Source organism: Cydia strobilella, chromosome Z, assembly GCF_947568885.1.
Source record: "Cydia strobilella chromosome Z, ilCydStro3.1, whole genome shotgun sequence".
Taxonomy (NCBI): domain Eukaryota; kingdom Metazoa; phylum Arthropoda; class Insecta; order Lepidoptera; family Tortricidae; genus Cydia; species Cydia strobilella.
Window position 1 is genome coordinate 49698759 of NC_086068.1, and position 14874 is coordinate 49713632.

At 35.3% G+C, this 14874-nt stretch overlaps 2 protein-coding genes across 3 annotated transcripts in view; one reads left to right on the top strand and one right to left on the bottom strand.

Moving 5' to 3' along the window:
• The window catches only part of LOC134754619 (uncharacterized), a 32351-nt gene extending 18604 nt beyond the window's left edge, over window positions 1-13747 (bottom strand). The window contains exons 1-3 of the mRNA XM_063690949.1: window positions 12265-13747; window positions 10506-10701; window positions 2254-2410 (exon numbers count right to left, since the gene is read on the bottom strand). Coding sequence (XP_063547019.1) covers window positions 2254-2410; window positions 10506-10701; window positions 12265-13083 — 1172 coding nt within the window. The 5' untranslated portion in view covers window positions 13084-13747. The remainder of the gene's footprint in view (window positions 1-2253; window positions 2411-10505; window positions 10702-12264) is intronic.
• Window positions 13748-14102: 355 nt separating this feature from the next.
• LOC134753945 (uncharacterized) overlaps window positions 14103-14874 on the top strand; it is a 102035-nt gene continuing 101263 nt past the window's right edge. Inside the window, exon 1 of one of the 2 annotated variants that reach the window (XM_063689968.1) lies at window positions 14103-14319. The gene's annotated coding sequence lies outside the window, so the exon portion shown is untranslated. The remainder of the gene's footprint in view (window positions 14320-14874) is intronic. The other variant, XM_063689966.1, reaches the window with a different exon arrangement.

A 14874-nucleotide genomic window follows, 5' to 3' on the forward strand; every position in this document is an offset into this window, starting at 1 on the left:
CCTTATTAATTTTAGGACTAACAACTTTCCTTAAAACATTTTAAATAGCAATAGACAAAACTGATATGAGGTCTTAGGAAAACTGTCTTAACACATAATATTAACAAGTTAATACCATAATTCTCAAAATCGCACTTACATCCGCTTTAAAAACATGTTTAGTAAAAGTAAACCATTAGTAGGTTGGCTGAACAGACTTTAGGTTACTTTTCGCTCATGTCGTGTCGTCTCGGACATGGGTATATTTGGTATCAGTACATTCAATATGATGTCCTGAATACAAATATATGAGATGACAAGCGCAAAAGTGGTGGGGGTAGTTGCTGTGACGTCATAAAGTCGGCAGTACAAAGTTTTTCTTTTAAACGTACCATGTTGTGTACCAAATGAAAGGGCTTTGAGAGTAGATCACAAATATATAACATACTGTAACATTTTCACTACTTGGTCTAACAAATTATTAATTAATTTAAAACTGTATAATCAATAATTTGCATGCCACTAAAATGGTGAATTGTGCTGAGCCATGTTATTCTTAAGTCCATCACATATACCTGACCATGATTCTCGCAAATAAATAACTTTGAACTTTGAAATATTTCACAATCCACACTTGACTTTGAACTGCCCTAAATTGAAAATTACTGAATGGATTATTCCAATATGGAATATCCTCTATATATTGTTAAAAAATAATTAATTATATGTGGAGCCATGGTTCAGGAGGACGTTCACCATGGCCTTAGTTGTCAGAGGTGCGCTGGGCGTTTTTCGCGTCACCATACGATAAATAAGGTAGTTCGCAGGGCTTTGGTCTCAGCCAATGTTCCCTGTGTCCTGGAGCCTCCGGGATTGTGCCGGGCTGATGGCAAAAGGCCAGATGGTCTTACATTGGTTCCTTGGCAGAAGGGTCGGTGCCTCTTATGGGACGCGACGTCTGGGCTGTAGGGCGTGCCAAATAAATACATACCCACGCTCGAAAAACATTACCCTCGTTCTGATGCAGTCGGGTAAAAATACGTTTCCAGTAAACAATAGTATAAAATGGTATTTTTACCCAACTGCATCAGAAGGAGGGTAATGTATTTCGAGCGTGGGTATGTATATATATGTCCATTTATTTGGCACGCCCTATAGTCTAAACCTAAACGGTTGGACGGTTTTTAACATATGAGGTGTGGTTGAATTCGAGAGAATTATGGTAGTGACAAAGGCTATATAAATTATGAAAAGGGCGCCCGCTAATGAAAAATGGGAGGGTGGATTGTTTTTTTTTTTTTAACTATAGCAATATGGGCACCAAATGAAAGCTAGTGAAAATACCATTTCAAAAATATATGTAAACAGTTTTTTATTGTTTTAATAATAGTTGAAGTTTAATGTAACAGAAAATTATACTGTTATTCAACTTGATGTACTTTTTCTCTCTGGTTAATTATTTTATAACATTATACAGAGGATATTTACAGTCACTGGGTATGTATTTTGGAATAATCCATTAAGTAATTTTCAATTTAGAGCAGTTCAAAGTCAACTGTGGATTGTGATTTTTTTTAACGTTATCTAATAATTTGTTAGACCATGTAGTGAAAATGTTACAGTATGTTATATATTTGTGATCTAGTCACAAAGCCCTTTCATTTGGTACCCCACATGGTATGTTTAAAAGAATAAAAGTAAGAAACTTTATGACGTCACAGCAAATACCCCCACCACTTTCGCGCTTGTCATCTCATATATTTGTGTTCCGGACATCATACTGAATGCACTGATACTAAATATACCCATGTCCGAGATGACATGAGCGAAAATAAATTTCTAAAAAAAAAGACTTCTAGACAAAAAACCGACTCTCTACAAATGTGTAACATCTAGAAGTATAACAATTTCTAGATTTTACACATTTCACCCTACAAAAAAAAATGTTTTATATCTACATCTGTATATGTATACTTATTTTTATGTATACTGTACCATCGGCCACACACACTGTTAACTGACAGTTCGTAAACCTTATATCAAAAGGCATAAGGTCCACCCGGTGGACAGTTACTGTTTGTTGCTGTTTGTACTAGCAATATTCCAGTATGACGCCGTTATATAAAAAACATAATCCCACAAACTATAGTATGTACTTCATATTATTTACCAAATCCATCAAAATGTCCATACAAAATAACATGATAAATCAGGCAGAACCGAATTCCGAATGTCATTTGTTAAAACAAAAACTCCAGATATAAAATTACTTACTTGATAACAGAAGGCAAAGTCCCCTGTGAAGCCACTATGTATTCGAAGATCTTAACGAGAATTTCTTCCGGCATGGAGCTCGCCCACCCGCTCTGGGGACCGCTTTCTTTACTGCTCGAACCGCTAACCCTACTTTTGTCAGTCTTTTCGGTTTTACCTATAACATAAAATAAGTAAGTAGCAAATGACCATTGGAAAATCATGAATGCATTAAGGTTTACGTTGTCAATTCACTCTATCACTGATGATGTATTACTTAAATGGCATCTGAGTACTGGACTGTGTATTTATGAAGTATTAGAAACTGCATAGTTATAAATAAAATAAAAAAAACAATCGAACTTAAACTATCGTGAGACATATTTCAAAATATTTAGATCAGTATGGTTTCACTCACTATTAAAGCGACTAAAAATAATAGTGAGTGAAACCGTACTGATCTAAATATTTTAAAATAAAAAACATATACTAAACCATTTTTTATGTTTGAGCCTTACTATGCCACAGATAGACACACATTTATACACCTAGGTTTTCTTTAGAGTTACTATTACTACTACGGGTAATAGTAACTATGTACTAGATTAAACTATAGGTAAATCGAGTATAAACAAACTCAATCAATTGACATACCTAAATATAACACATTGAGTGCACTTAGCATTAGATTAGCATTGATTATAGTGTTTACTCGCATATTATACTAGCCCCGATGCAAATTAGTTCGTCTAGTTCCACACAACAATTTTGTTTATCCTAATAAATTTTACACAATCCGTGCGTTGCTCTTAACCAATTGAGCTACGGAAGCATACCAGAACCTTGCAAATTTTTCCATTCCTTCCCTTATGTATACACGCCTTTGGGGTGGCGTAAAGCGACATCTACCGTAAGACGATTACATCTTTTTAACGGCACCGGAGTCTCAAGTTGCTTTCGCAAGTGTAACTTTTTCCATTTTTTCCTTTAATATAAAATTTGGAGTATCGCACGCAGACGTATCTGCATGTAAAAAAATTGATTTTAGTATGGGTTAGCACATTATTACTGGTGAATTCTCAATGCAACTTGAGACTCCGGTGCCGTTAAAAAGATCGTCTTACGGTAGATGTCGCTTTACGCCACCCCAAAGGCGTGTATATATAAGGGAAGGAATGGAAAGATTTGCAAGGTTCTGGTAGGCTTCCGTAGCTCAATTGGTTAAGAGCAACGCACGGATTGCGGAGGTTGCGGGTTCAAATCCTGCCGGAAGTGTAACTTTTTCCATTTTTTCCTTTAATATAAAATTTGGAGTATCGCTCGCAGACGTATCTGCATGTTAAAAATTTTATTTTACACATGAAGATAAAATGACCCAGTAATGGGAACCGTAATAGTAATGTTTAATTTAGTTTATTTTGATCGTATAATAAAATTGCATGAGACTCTTATTGTTAAAAAAATGTACTTTTCAAAAACGATCTCCAAATCATATTGTCCTCTCCTATAGCACTGCTGCTTGCATGGCCTCGAAACAAAATTGTCAGTACATTGGTAGAGCCGTGTTGCTTTCCCTAGTAATAGCCCTTTTCACATCTGTTATATTCCTACCCGTCAAATAAAAAATCGTTTTTTTTTTTTCTTTAAGTACAAATGGTATTTCTTGTATTTGGATTTAGTTATTGGAGAATATTACCATATAAAATTAAACTACATTAGCATTAGCATTAAATGTTAGTGATTTTTAAATTAAATTAAATTAAATTAAATAATTATTTATTTTCAGGCGTGGCCCATAGAGGTGTTAGTAACAAAAGAAAAACTTAAATACTAATGTTAAAAAGTACAATTAATTAAAACCTACCATGCACATCAATATACTTAGAGCTAGGTAGCTTTTAAACTTAAACATTATTTTTGTACAAACGTGAAAACCTCAAAAAATGGTCTGACTAGACGAAAACATATGCATCGGGGCTAGTATGCTTTAAACTTAAATATTAAGTATAATACATGAATTGAATCGTGTGTGTGTGATTTCGCGCTGCAAAATTCATTGCTAAGATAATTAGTACATGGAATGTCAATTTCTAAAAAAAACAGTAGATATAGAAAAATGCAATGCCATGTAGAATAATAAAATAAAATAAACTAATAAGAATAATGGAACACTTCCCTACATCATCAAAAATGCAAATAAGTTTGCATTTTAATAGTTATTTGTTATACAAGGATGCAAAGTTGTATTTTACCCGCGAGTGTTTCAACACACGTGAAGTAAAATACATTTGCACCCGTGTGTAACACAAAACTTTTCCCCTCACTATAGCGAGGAAAGTGCAACATCCACAGGCGTTAGATCATCTTTATCACTGGAATCACTCATTTTTTTACGATAATACGATATTATAACAGAAAACTCTGGAAGTTGTGTATTTTTACGTGTCGGAGTCGGTGAGGAAATTTTTGTTGACAATGTTGACATTTCTGACGATGCGTTTTGAAATTGCATCGACTCAACTTGTGCGTTCAGAATTACATTCTACATCATTAAAAAAAACAAATGTTTCTTATGGAATTTAAGGTTTATGACTTAAAATCATTAAATAAAGCTAAATTTGGCATTTTTTATTAAATTCTCAAACCATTTATTTGATGATAATTAATATCGAACGAACCATTATTATGAGCGTTTTACGTTTTGTTATCTGTCAAAAGCTACTTAAACACGCTCCATCCAAGGTTAAATTACTTTCCCCACTAGTGGATAAAATGCGTTTTTCCCCGCTTGTTTTAAAGGATAAGACGGCTTTCCGAGCTGGTGAGGGGAAAAAAATCTTTACGTGGTTTCTTTGCTAGCAGAATGAAAGGTTCATAATGTATGTACAAGCTCTATATGTTTTGTCTTTATTTATGTATATATTATAAGTAGGCTTGGGACTTTTTGACGCTCGCCGTGGTTCTAGAATCCACGGAGTCGCCATTATGTTAAAATATTTTATTCGAAGTCAAAGTCAAAGTGGATAAGTACATATTAACTTGTATGTATTTAAAAATACTAAAAACACAACTATTAGTAAACAAAATAAATTAAAATAAATACTTTAAGCAACAATAACAAAAATGTCAATTTAATATTATTCGGCACTTCTAAATTCTCTGATGGAATCAGTGTATCATAATCATCATTTATTACAATTTCATGTTCATCCTTAAAATGGTAGTAAGAATGGATCTTTTTTTTTTCTATATTTTGCGGGGTTAAACGAATTCTGGACTTATCAAAAACTCGTTTGTGTGTTGAGAACGACCTCTCCACGTCCACTGAAGTTAAAGTTTGTATTCTCGAGAACTTTTGCCGATTCGTCATCTGTGTGGTGCGTTGTGGTAAGATTCCGTATAAGTTCCCTTCTTAAATTGATGTTTGAAAAAACCTTTTTAGCTTTTTTAATAATTTTAATAGATATTGCATCAAGTCAATCACTTTAAGTTTGCAACAATATTTTTTATGTCCTCAATAGAAAGCTGCAGTTAGCCAAGTGCCCCATCTTGTTATTATAGATCTATGATAAAATTAATTGCAGTCATAACAACGTGTTTATTACCGATATAATAGCATAAATCATGACATCCAATATACCTACCTATAATGTTTTATTTTTACATTTTGACTTTGACTTCGAAAAAAATATTTTAAGATAATATGGCGACTCCGTGGATTCTAGAACCACGACGAGCATCCAAAAGTCCAAAGCCTAATTATAAGTAATATAAGTATGTATGTATGTGTGCTATTTTATTATATTTTATTTTGTTGTTGTTGTTAAAGTAGCACCGCCCACAATCTCTCTGCTTTGCCTAAAGGTTGACTGGCTGAAAATGCCTCATGACATTAGGTTGCCTTTGGAAATGTAAGGTTTTCATTTGTGCAATAAAGGTTAAATAAAAATAAATAAAAATACTATAATTAGCTCAACATTAAATAAAAATGGCTTTATTCTATGTATTTCTCTTGCTTCTATCATAGTGTAGTGAAATAATTCCTTTTATTGCTTTTAGAATTCCCTTTATTATTTTACTAGCTTTTGCCCGCGACTTCGTCTGCGTGGAATCAGTAACAGCAGCTAGAGTAAGTTTAGCGCCTGGATAAAGTGTAATTGCAATCATTCAATTTGAGCATAAGCTTAATTGCTTGACATCAATTATCAGGCAATTCATTTAAATCTCTCAATTTCATTATCCTTTTCACTCTCTTTAGGAATGATTACGGACATAAAAACTCAAACTATCTCTATGCCAAATTTCAACTAAATCGGTTCAGCGGTTTAAGCAGACAGACTTTCGCATTTATAATATTAGTATGGATTACGCTCGCTCAGCAATAAGCACAAATACCTGTTGCATAAGACTAAATACATTCGCAGATGCAGACGCAAAAATTACTTATATAGGGTTATTGCGCTAGTTTTAGTCGAGCTCTAGTTTTCGTCCACTTGACGAAATTTGAATATAAACCTACAATGCTGCACAAATTTGGACTTAAAGCAATCCTTAATGTCTAAACAATATATCTATCTACATAAAAATGATATTTCGCAAGTAGCAAATTAAAAATGAAATATATTATTTGCTAATCCGTCAAGTGGACGAAAACTAGTGCATAGACGGAAACTAGCGCAATGACCGTATTGTATTGTTAACTTTCACTGTGTATTCTAGTATTTATCGGATGCCATAAAAACTGGCTTAGGAGACTTTCGACTCGTGCAATCTATGAAGAATCAGTTAATTATAAAATTATCAGTAATGTTCTTTGTTGATTTGATACCAATTAGGCATTAGCTTATGCTGAAGGAATGATATGTAAGAGAAAAGTTCCTATGTTAATACATGTTCTCAGTTTTCAGGAAATGCAACATAAGCGGCAAGTCAAATAACGCTTAATGGCAATGAATTCGCACTGCAGCATTACAATAAGGATAAACAAGCTATGCGAAACCATTCGAAAGCTACGTTCTAACTTAATAAATAATAATAACTCAGCATTCATAAATCAAAGTAATCACTGCACATTCACAAATACCATAAGAATGTAGTGCATTTCTCATCTGCTTTTGGATGTCCAAAAAAAAATACCGAAAATACTTTTTCGAATACATACTCGTATGTTATTTCTACTCAGAATTAAGAGCTCTTTCGGCCTTGGACAAGAAAAGATTGTCTGATTTTTTATACCTTTCCATAGGTACATCTCAAATCACAATTACGGAAACGAAAAAATCTAAATAAATGGGTATTTTAGGACATTAAAAAAAAAGTGAAGGGCTCGGTTTTTTTTTAGATAAGTCGATATATCACTTTAATTTTGCCGACTCACAAAAGCCACATCGCCAGCCTAACATGAGACTGTTTTTTTTTAAACAATGAAGTGGGTAGTACTGGTAAGAAATAGTATGGACCGCGCATTTCTTTCTTCATTACTTTATATAGTATCGGCCAATAATATATCACCTTTAAGTGTTTTTGTATGAGCTTGTATAGAGTAAACAATATAGGTTAGTTTGTAGATTGCATATTTTACTACTCATTTTATACAAATATATGATGAATATTGCAATGAAATACTGTAGGATACTCAGCATATTACTAAAAAATCTCTAACAAAAAAATGAAGTTAACAATACATTTAAAAAAAACCGCTATAAAGAACCATTACATGAGACCCATTTTTCTCATCGCCCGTATAAAGGAATACTACTATACTACCTAAAGCAGTGAGGGGGAAGTGACTCAGAAATATAAAAAAAAAGTTATACCGTAAAAACCTGGAGGTGATATATTATTGGCCGGTACTGTAGTTAAAAAAAACAGACATGTTAGTTATAATATAAATAATTGGCAACAGCATAAGGCACAGATCCAGTTTCAATTCATAATTAATATAATTATGCGTTTACGAGTAGGTATGTTCCCTAAATCATACGAGTATAAAGCGATTTCATTTTGAGGTAGAAAACAACTGTTGGTAGACACAAAAAAAAAAAAAAAACTATGTACATATGATCAACAACTTTACTATAATATATTAAGAGTAAATAATGAGTATTGAAATATCCCTGAAGATACACGAATTATTAAAGCTTATGTACACACTATTCTGTGAAATATACATGTGTCAATGAGGGCTATCGTTTTTTTGCTCACCAGTTGGCGCCTCTGTTCTTCTTCTTCTTCTTTTAAAATTATGGCTTCAGCCCAGTGGGACTATTTCGCCAGTATCAAGGTATTGAGAGGTTTACAAACGACAAAAATTGTACGGTTGTACAAGACAGTGTACGGTGATTTGTTAGCTCTTGTAAATCGATAGCTAGACTTTACAAGAAGCACGTGGACTACCGGCCGTTGACTCCAAGATGGTGGTTAAACGCGCTTCAAAATTAATTCTCCATTCACTGCACACTACCACATTAGTTTACTGTATAATAAGCTATCGATATTACACTTTAAACAATATTAATAAGCAAAAAACAAAGTAATTAATCACGATGCTAACTATCAAGATGGCGCTCGAACCGGAAGTCCATCGGCGCCTCTGTTGATGGTGGTCCAAAAGACTAAAGAACAGCTGTCAGTCATTAAAGTGACATTTGACATTTCGAGCTATGGAAAAGACCACCATCTACACTAGCGCCCCTAGCGGCGAATTCAAACGCGTTAGCCCTCATTAGATTGTTCTGTCTGTAACATAATAACCCTTATACATGAAAGCCTGCAGAACACAGCTACACATCATTTTGCGACACGAAAGAAATCTCGTAGCTTATTCGCTTACTAACCAATTTAATATATGCCCATCTCATTCAGCCGCATAACTGCATCCTATGTTATTGCTTGATAAGGAGTATAAAATCTCTAACTAGGGGCACGGTAGTGCCCCCGCCAAGTCGAGCAAAACAAAGAGGCACGGCCGTACCATCCTTTTCTCGAAGCCACTTAGGCCATTTTCAACGTTCTGTAATTTTGTGATAGCTAAAGCTAGAACCCTGAATTTTCAGTGACGTAGAGAGCATAACATGATTTAGATATATTCTTAATAACATGTAATTAGAACATGTAGTTTAAGAATTATTGCATGTCAAAGTTCCTTAGTTTTGTCACTGACACACTCACTCACGATCATCATAATTCTAAGGTACTTCTAGCAGACCCACAAGCTCCAAATTTGAAACGTAATTAGTTTTTAGCGTGTTAAGCCAAAAAAAACTAAAAAATACTGCAATATCAGTCACGTTTTAAAGATTTAACTGCACAAGTAAGTTTGTAATCCTATATAAACATATGCGATAACAGTTACGTTTGCAGTTCCTGCAATTAGTAGGTTAAGTATAGGTACGATGTGAGTATGAATGAAGATGTGTATAATTATGATATGTGCATACATAGTATGAGTATGGTATGGGTATGAGTACACGAAAAGAAGGACTGCCTACATAAAGAGATGAGATCCCATCAAATTTGATTGCCAAGTCATTATTAGTATTAAAAAAATAAAGGTATCTAACAACCATCCCTCTGTACCTTACCACCCCCTGGCACTGACTAAAATAACCGACTTGGTATCACATTACATCTCAAAACTTTTTTATAGTAGAAGAACTGCGTTGCGAGACTTGCATCTTTTTACATGTAATGTTTTGGTGGGATAGGTAATTTAGCCCTTCTGTAGTTAGGTTGTTGCCAATATCTTAATCATGGTAAAACTGGTAAATGATAATAATGTCCCATATACAGCTGTAGAGGCTTTTGTTGACAATGAAAATAGCATGATGGTCTAAATCGGTTCACGAGACTTGGTCACGCGACAAATACAGGGTGGCCAGTGTAGAGGTATACAAGTAGAGATAAATGTCATAATTTAGGTTTAAATAAACATGTGTTGTGTACAATAAAGTGATTACTACTACTACTACTACTAAATAAAAACATTTGCAACAACAGTGCCAGAAATAATACACATTGAATACAGACTTTAGTGCCCAGACATATAGCCCACATTAGGACATTACCCTTTCTGGTGGAAAAGGAGTAGCACAACAAGTTTTGCGATACTCTGAACAAGACAAGAGTGCTAGTGACTTTACTATTTTTAGTTGACCACTATATAAATTTACTTGTAAGGATTTCTAGGTGATAGTGCTGAAGTTTCTGGAATGTTCTGAGAAAGTTTTATCAATCATACTGGCTAGTCCAAGTATAAAATAAAAAGGGCTTACTTTTAGAGTTAGATTTTCTCGTCTTGGTTGGCGGGTGGCGCGGCTTGGGCGCGGCGACGCTGATGGCGGCGGCGGTGTCGGGGCGCGCCGGGTCGTACTCCTCGCCCGAGCTCACACTGCCCACCGGCGACGCCGCGCGCTTCTTCTTAGACTTCCTCTGGCCGATGTCTGCAATCGATGTCGGGGTCGGCGGCACCTTTAATCATACGATTATAATGGCTTTACCTTTAGGTTGCAGTTGGCAATGTTTAGGGTTGCCATCCGTCCGGGCTTCCCCGGATTTGTCTTAGTTTAGAGGGCATCCGGGGAGCGTCCGGGCCGGGCTTCATTTATTGTCCGGGTTTAAAAGTTTAAAGTCTTTGGCCGCCCGCGACACACGCGGCACCGAGACATGACAAACCTGTTCGGGTTCTGAGCGCTAAAATCCGGGGTTTTCACGCGTCTTGTCCTGGTTACCAAATTTTAGAGATGGCAACCCTAGCAATGTTACAAGTATCATATAATTGGGTGGTGTGTTTAAAAATATTGAATTTCTTTTATTTTGTACTTGAGATGAATTAAGACCATATGTCAATCACTAAACTGATTTGTAATTAGATTCCAAAAAACTAACCTCACTCGGATCCTTTTTCTTTCGTATTAATGGAAAATATGAACTCAAATTTCCCTTTTGCATATTCTAGCATTTAAAATAAATATAGATGTATCCTTTTAGCATTGTTTAGTTTCTTAAAACAAACGAAAAAGAGAAAAAATGAGGTTAGTTTTTTGGAATCTAATTACAAATCAGAGTATAACTAGGTATAAAATACTTGAACTTAATCATATCACCAGCTTTCATATACCTATACCACTGCTTAACCAAGGTTGGAACCAAGGAAAAATGAAGGTTGTGAATAGGAACTTCATATACACCTATGAATATACTTGCAGTATGTGCAATGTCCTCATGACATTTATTAAATTACGATAATCATATAAAATAGGTAGATTGCTAGAAAAAAAAATGTTGATTATAATAATTATGAATAATAATTTTAGAACAGGTACCTATGACAAAATTCAAATGGTAGTGGGCATACTGGGAAAAAACAAAGAAAAATGGTCCTAAAAGACATTAAAAATGGTATTTATGATATTAGAGTTATTACCCAAACATTGTTGAGGAGAGTAGCTCAAGATAAGTTACATTGGGCTGATTTTGTACAGATATGAAAACATGTAAACTGTTCTATTGATTAGGATTATGTTTACTTTCATATAATTAATTAAACTATGTACATAAGAATGGTAAAAGTTGGAACCAGTGCAATAGGCAATAAGCTAGTGACAACCATTTAGGTACTGATTTAATGCCTTTTTCCAATTTGCAGTCTTAGGAAAAGCTCAAGCATAAGACATTGTTATTCTAATATTGAAATCATTATATTTCACAGACATTAAATTGAGTGTACATTAAATGCTCTGCATTGTATAACAGCTCCCATACAATCCCACTAAAACAATAGTAAATAATGAAAGGGTGTATCAAAACACCATGTGATGCATGTTTATCACAACATTCCTACAATTTTGCAACAATTTTAAAATTAAAATGGTTAGATAAGGAGTTTGTTTGGATGGTACAGTAGAGTTCTGTGTATACAGAAATCAATTGTACTATGTTATTAAATTTCCTTAAATCTTCTATAGGTACATTAAGTTTAAAAATACAGAGATCAGCTAAGTTTACAGATAGAATACTCTAAATAAAACTTACCGTTTCATGAACACTTGTTCTTCTAATTTTTATTTTAATAGTATTAGTGTCCACAATCTGACTGTGATATGTGGTTGTGGGGCCACTATCCGATTTCTTAGATTTTTTCTTGCTTTTGGAACTACAAATATCTAACATAGATCTGGGCTTTCCACTGCATGGTGTCACAGCATGAGTCCTTCTTTCCTTCACAGAATCCTTGGATTTGCTCTTTCTTGTTGATAATTGACTAAGTTCGTGACTGTATGGCTTGCCACTCTGCCGCACTACATTAATTAAAGGTAACTTCACACTAAATTTGAGCACTTCATCCTCCGAACTGTCCTCCTCTGCATCCTGCTCTACCTGACACTCGCTACTACTCACTAAGTTCAAGTTCTTTCCACCTTTCACATGTAATGTCACCGCATTGGTGGGTGAGTGGTTGTGGCGAGACTTCTTCTTTTTCTTCTTTTGCGGGAGGCAGCCATTAGGAGGTGACTGCTCTCCATGGGAGTGGGAGCTGTGCCTGGAGTGCTGTTTGTGTTTGCGATGCCGCGGGCGCGGGTGCCGACGCTCTGGGGGCGACAGGGCGCCATTGCCCTGCAGCTTTTGATTGGCGATTTCATCAATGCTCTTCTCGAAGTCTGTCTCGAGGTTGACGCACGAGATGCTCTCCTCAAGCAGGTCCTGCTGCGAGTCGTCCGCGTCAGCGTCCACGTCGGCGGCGACGTCGCCCGGCTTGGGCAGGCGCACTTCCGGGAACAGGTCCTTGCGTACGCGGAGCGCGGGCTCCGCCGCCTCGTACCCGCCGTTGGCGGGGCTCTCCCGACCCGCCATGCCCGCGCACCTGGCCCCTGGCCGCGGCAGCCTCGCCGCCCTGCGTGCCACTACTACAAACCGCACACGCTCACCTGTGCGCCGCGACGTAAACAATCAGTTTGACACATCACATTTTCACTTTTGTACATCGAAAATTCAACGATCGTTATGCGAAGATATGTTTTCGATTGATGATAGTCGATACACAGGACATTATAATTGCCGTTGATAACGTTACTTGCGACAGTCCAAAGCATCTTTTCTTCTTCATGTATTCGCATTTTAGGTCATCCATGTTCATGTAACGATGTGATTGCGAAAAACAAAGTACAGATCATTTTCGCGGACACTCGCGCATGTATCTTAGATAATAACGGACAAAAAGCACTTTCTTTAAAGATAAAGGCATAATATACACTGATTCTTAATTATTTTCGTTGTAGAGTTGATGAAAACTGTTGACCTTGTTTAGATAGAAGCATATAATAATGTTTCAAATTTTAATCAACAGAGGGGGGCATTCCTGCTACCCAAACGACGGTACCATTGCGCACGTAGTCCGAGACTGTCAAATGTCAAAATCGTTCTTGCTACTTTCGTCCTTATCAGAATGACACAAAAACCATTTTCACATGAATTACTAATAGCTGTATTCACTCTATAGCAGCACAAACGCGTTGTTGAGAGAGTGAAACCTGTGTCACACAAAAAAGTTATTCATGAGTTAACTGCAACAACATTGTATGAGCGTCTACTTATTAGTAATTTTAAAAAGATCAAAGCAATGTAATGCAATATCAAATTTAATGTACACATAAAACATCACATCAAAATACAATCATTTCATTCATATATAATATTTATAGGGAGTACAGTATTTTGAAATGATAAATTTGCAACTAGACTTCATTACAAAGTCAGTATAGCTGTATGTCAAACAATATAATTTCGCCTACTGGCTGGCGTCGTGTAATTGATCAAATCTCAAAGAGGGCACCACTAGTACGAAATTCAATATCTTTCTGTTTTGTTTCATTCTGTAATAAGAAATCTCGACCGTAATGTCAGTGAAAATTTGTAGAAATCGCAAATTAACCAAGTATATAAATAAAGATTGATGCAGTTTATATAATAATACCATGGTTAGTCTTTGTAAAAATAGTAATACGCATGTGCTGTGTGCGACGTTTATCACTATACTTGATACATAATGATGATAACCTACACGGTCTGTGTAGCCAAGTATATAAACGGGTGAGTCACATTTATATTTATTACATTTTGCTGTATCGATGATCTCATGAAATTGTAGGTATGTCAGCGTTGTAAGCATTCACTCATTCACTGCATTGCTAGGTATCCTACGATTGGTCGAGTATGTCTTAATGTTAAATAGGGTTTGTTTCTTCCTAATTCCACTATCTACGATTACAAATAAATTGTAGCTGTATCATACTTTATAAACCATCATAACAGGCATTAGTTGTTCCTTGAAATCGATTTAGAAAAATACGTAGTTCTTACCAGTAAATTACAATGTAGGTAAGATACTATGGTGACATAAGTACTTACCTATGTATGTGAACTTTGTTTTGTTTAAATATATTTAATTCTGTATCACACGCTCATTATTTTCGTATTCTCTAAAGTTGTATGCCAATCATAATAATATAAGACTTAAAACTACTGTGTGTATGTTTGTTAAATATGGATCATTAGTCATTACCATTTTCTGAGATTCTCATCTCATTTACTATGTTTTAATTTATTGAGAAAAAGTGGTTTATTTTACACAAAAATTCGCACATT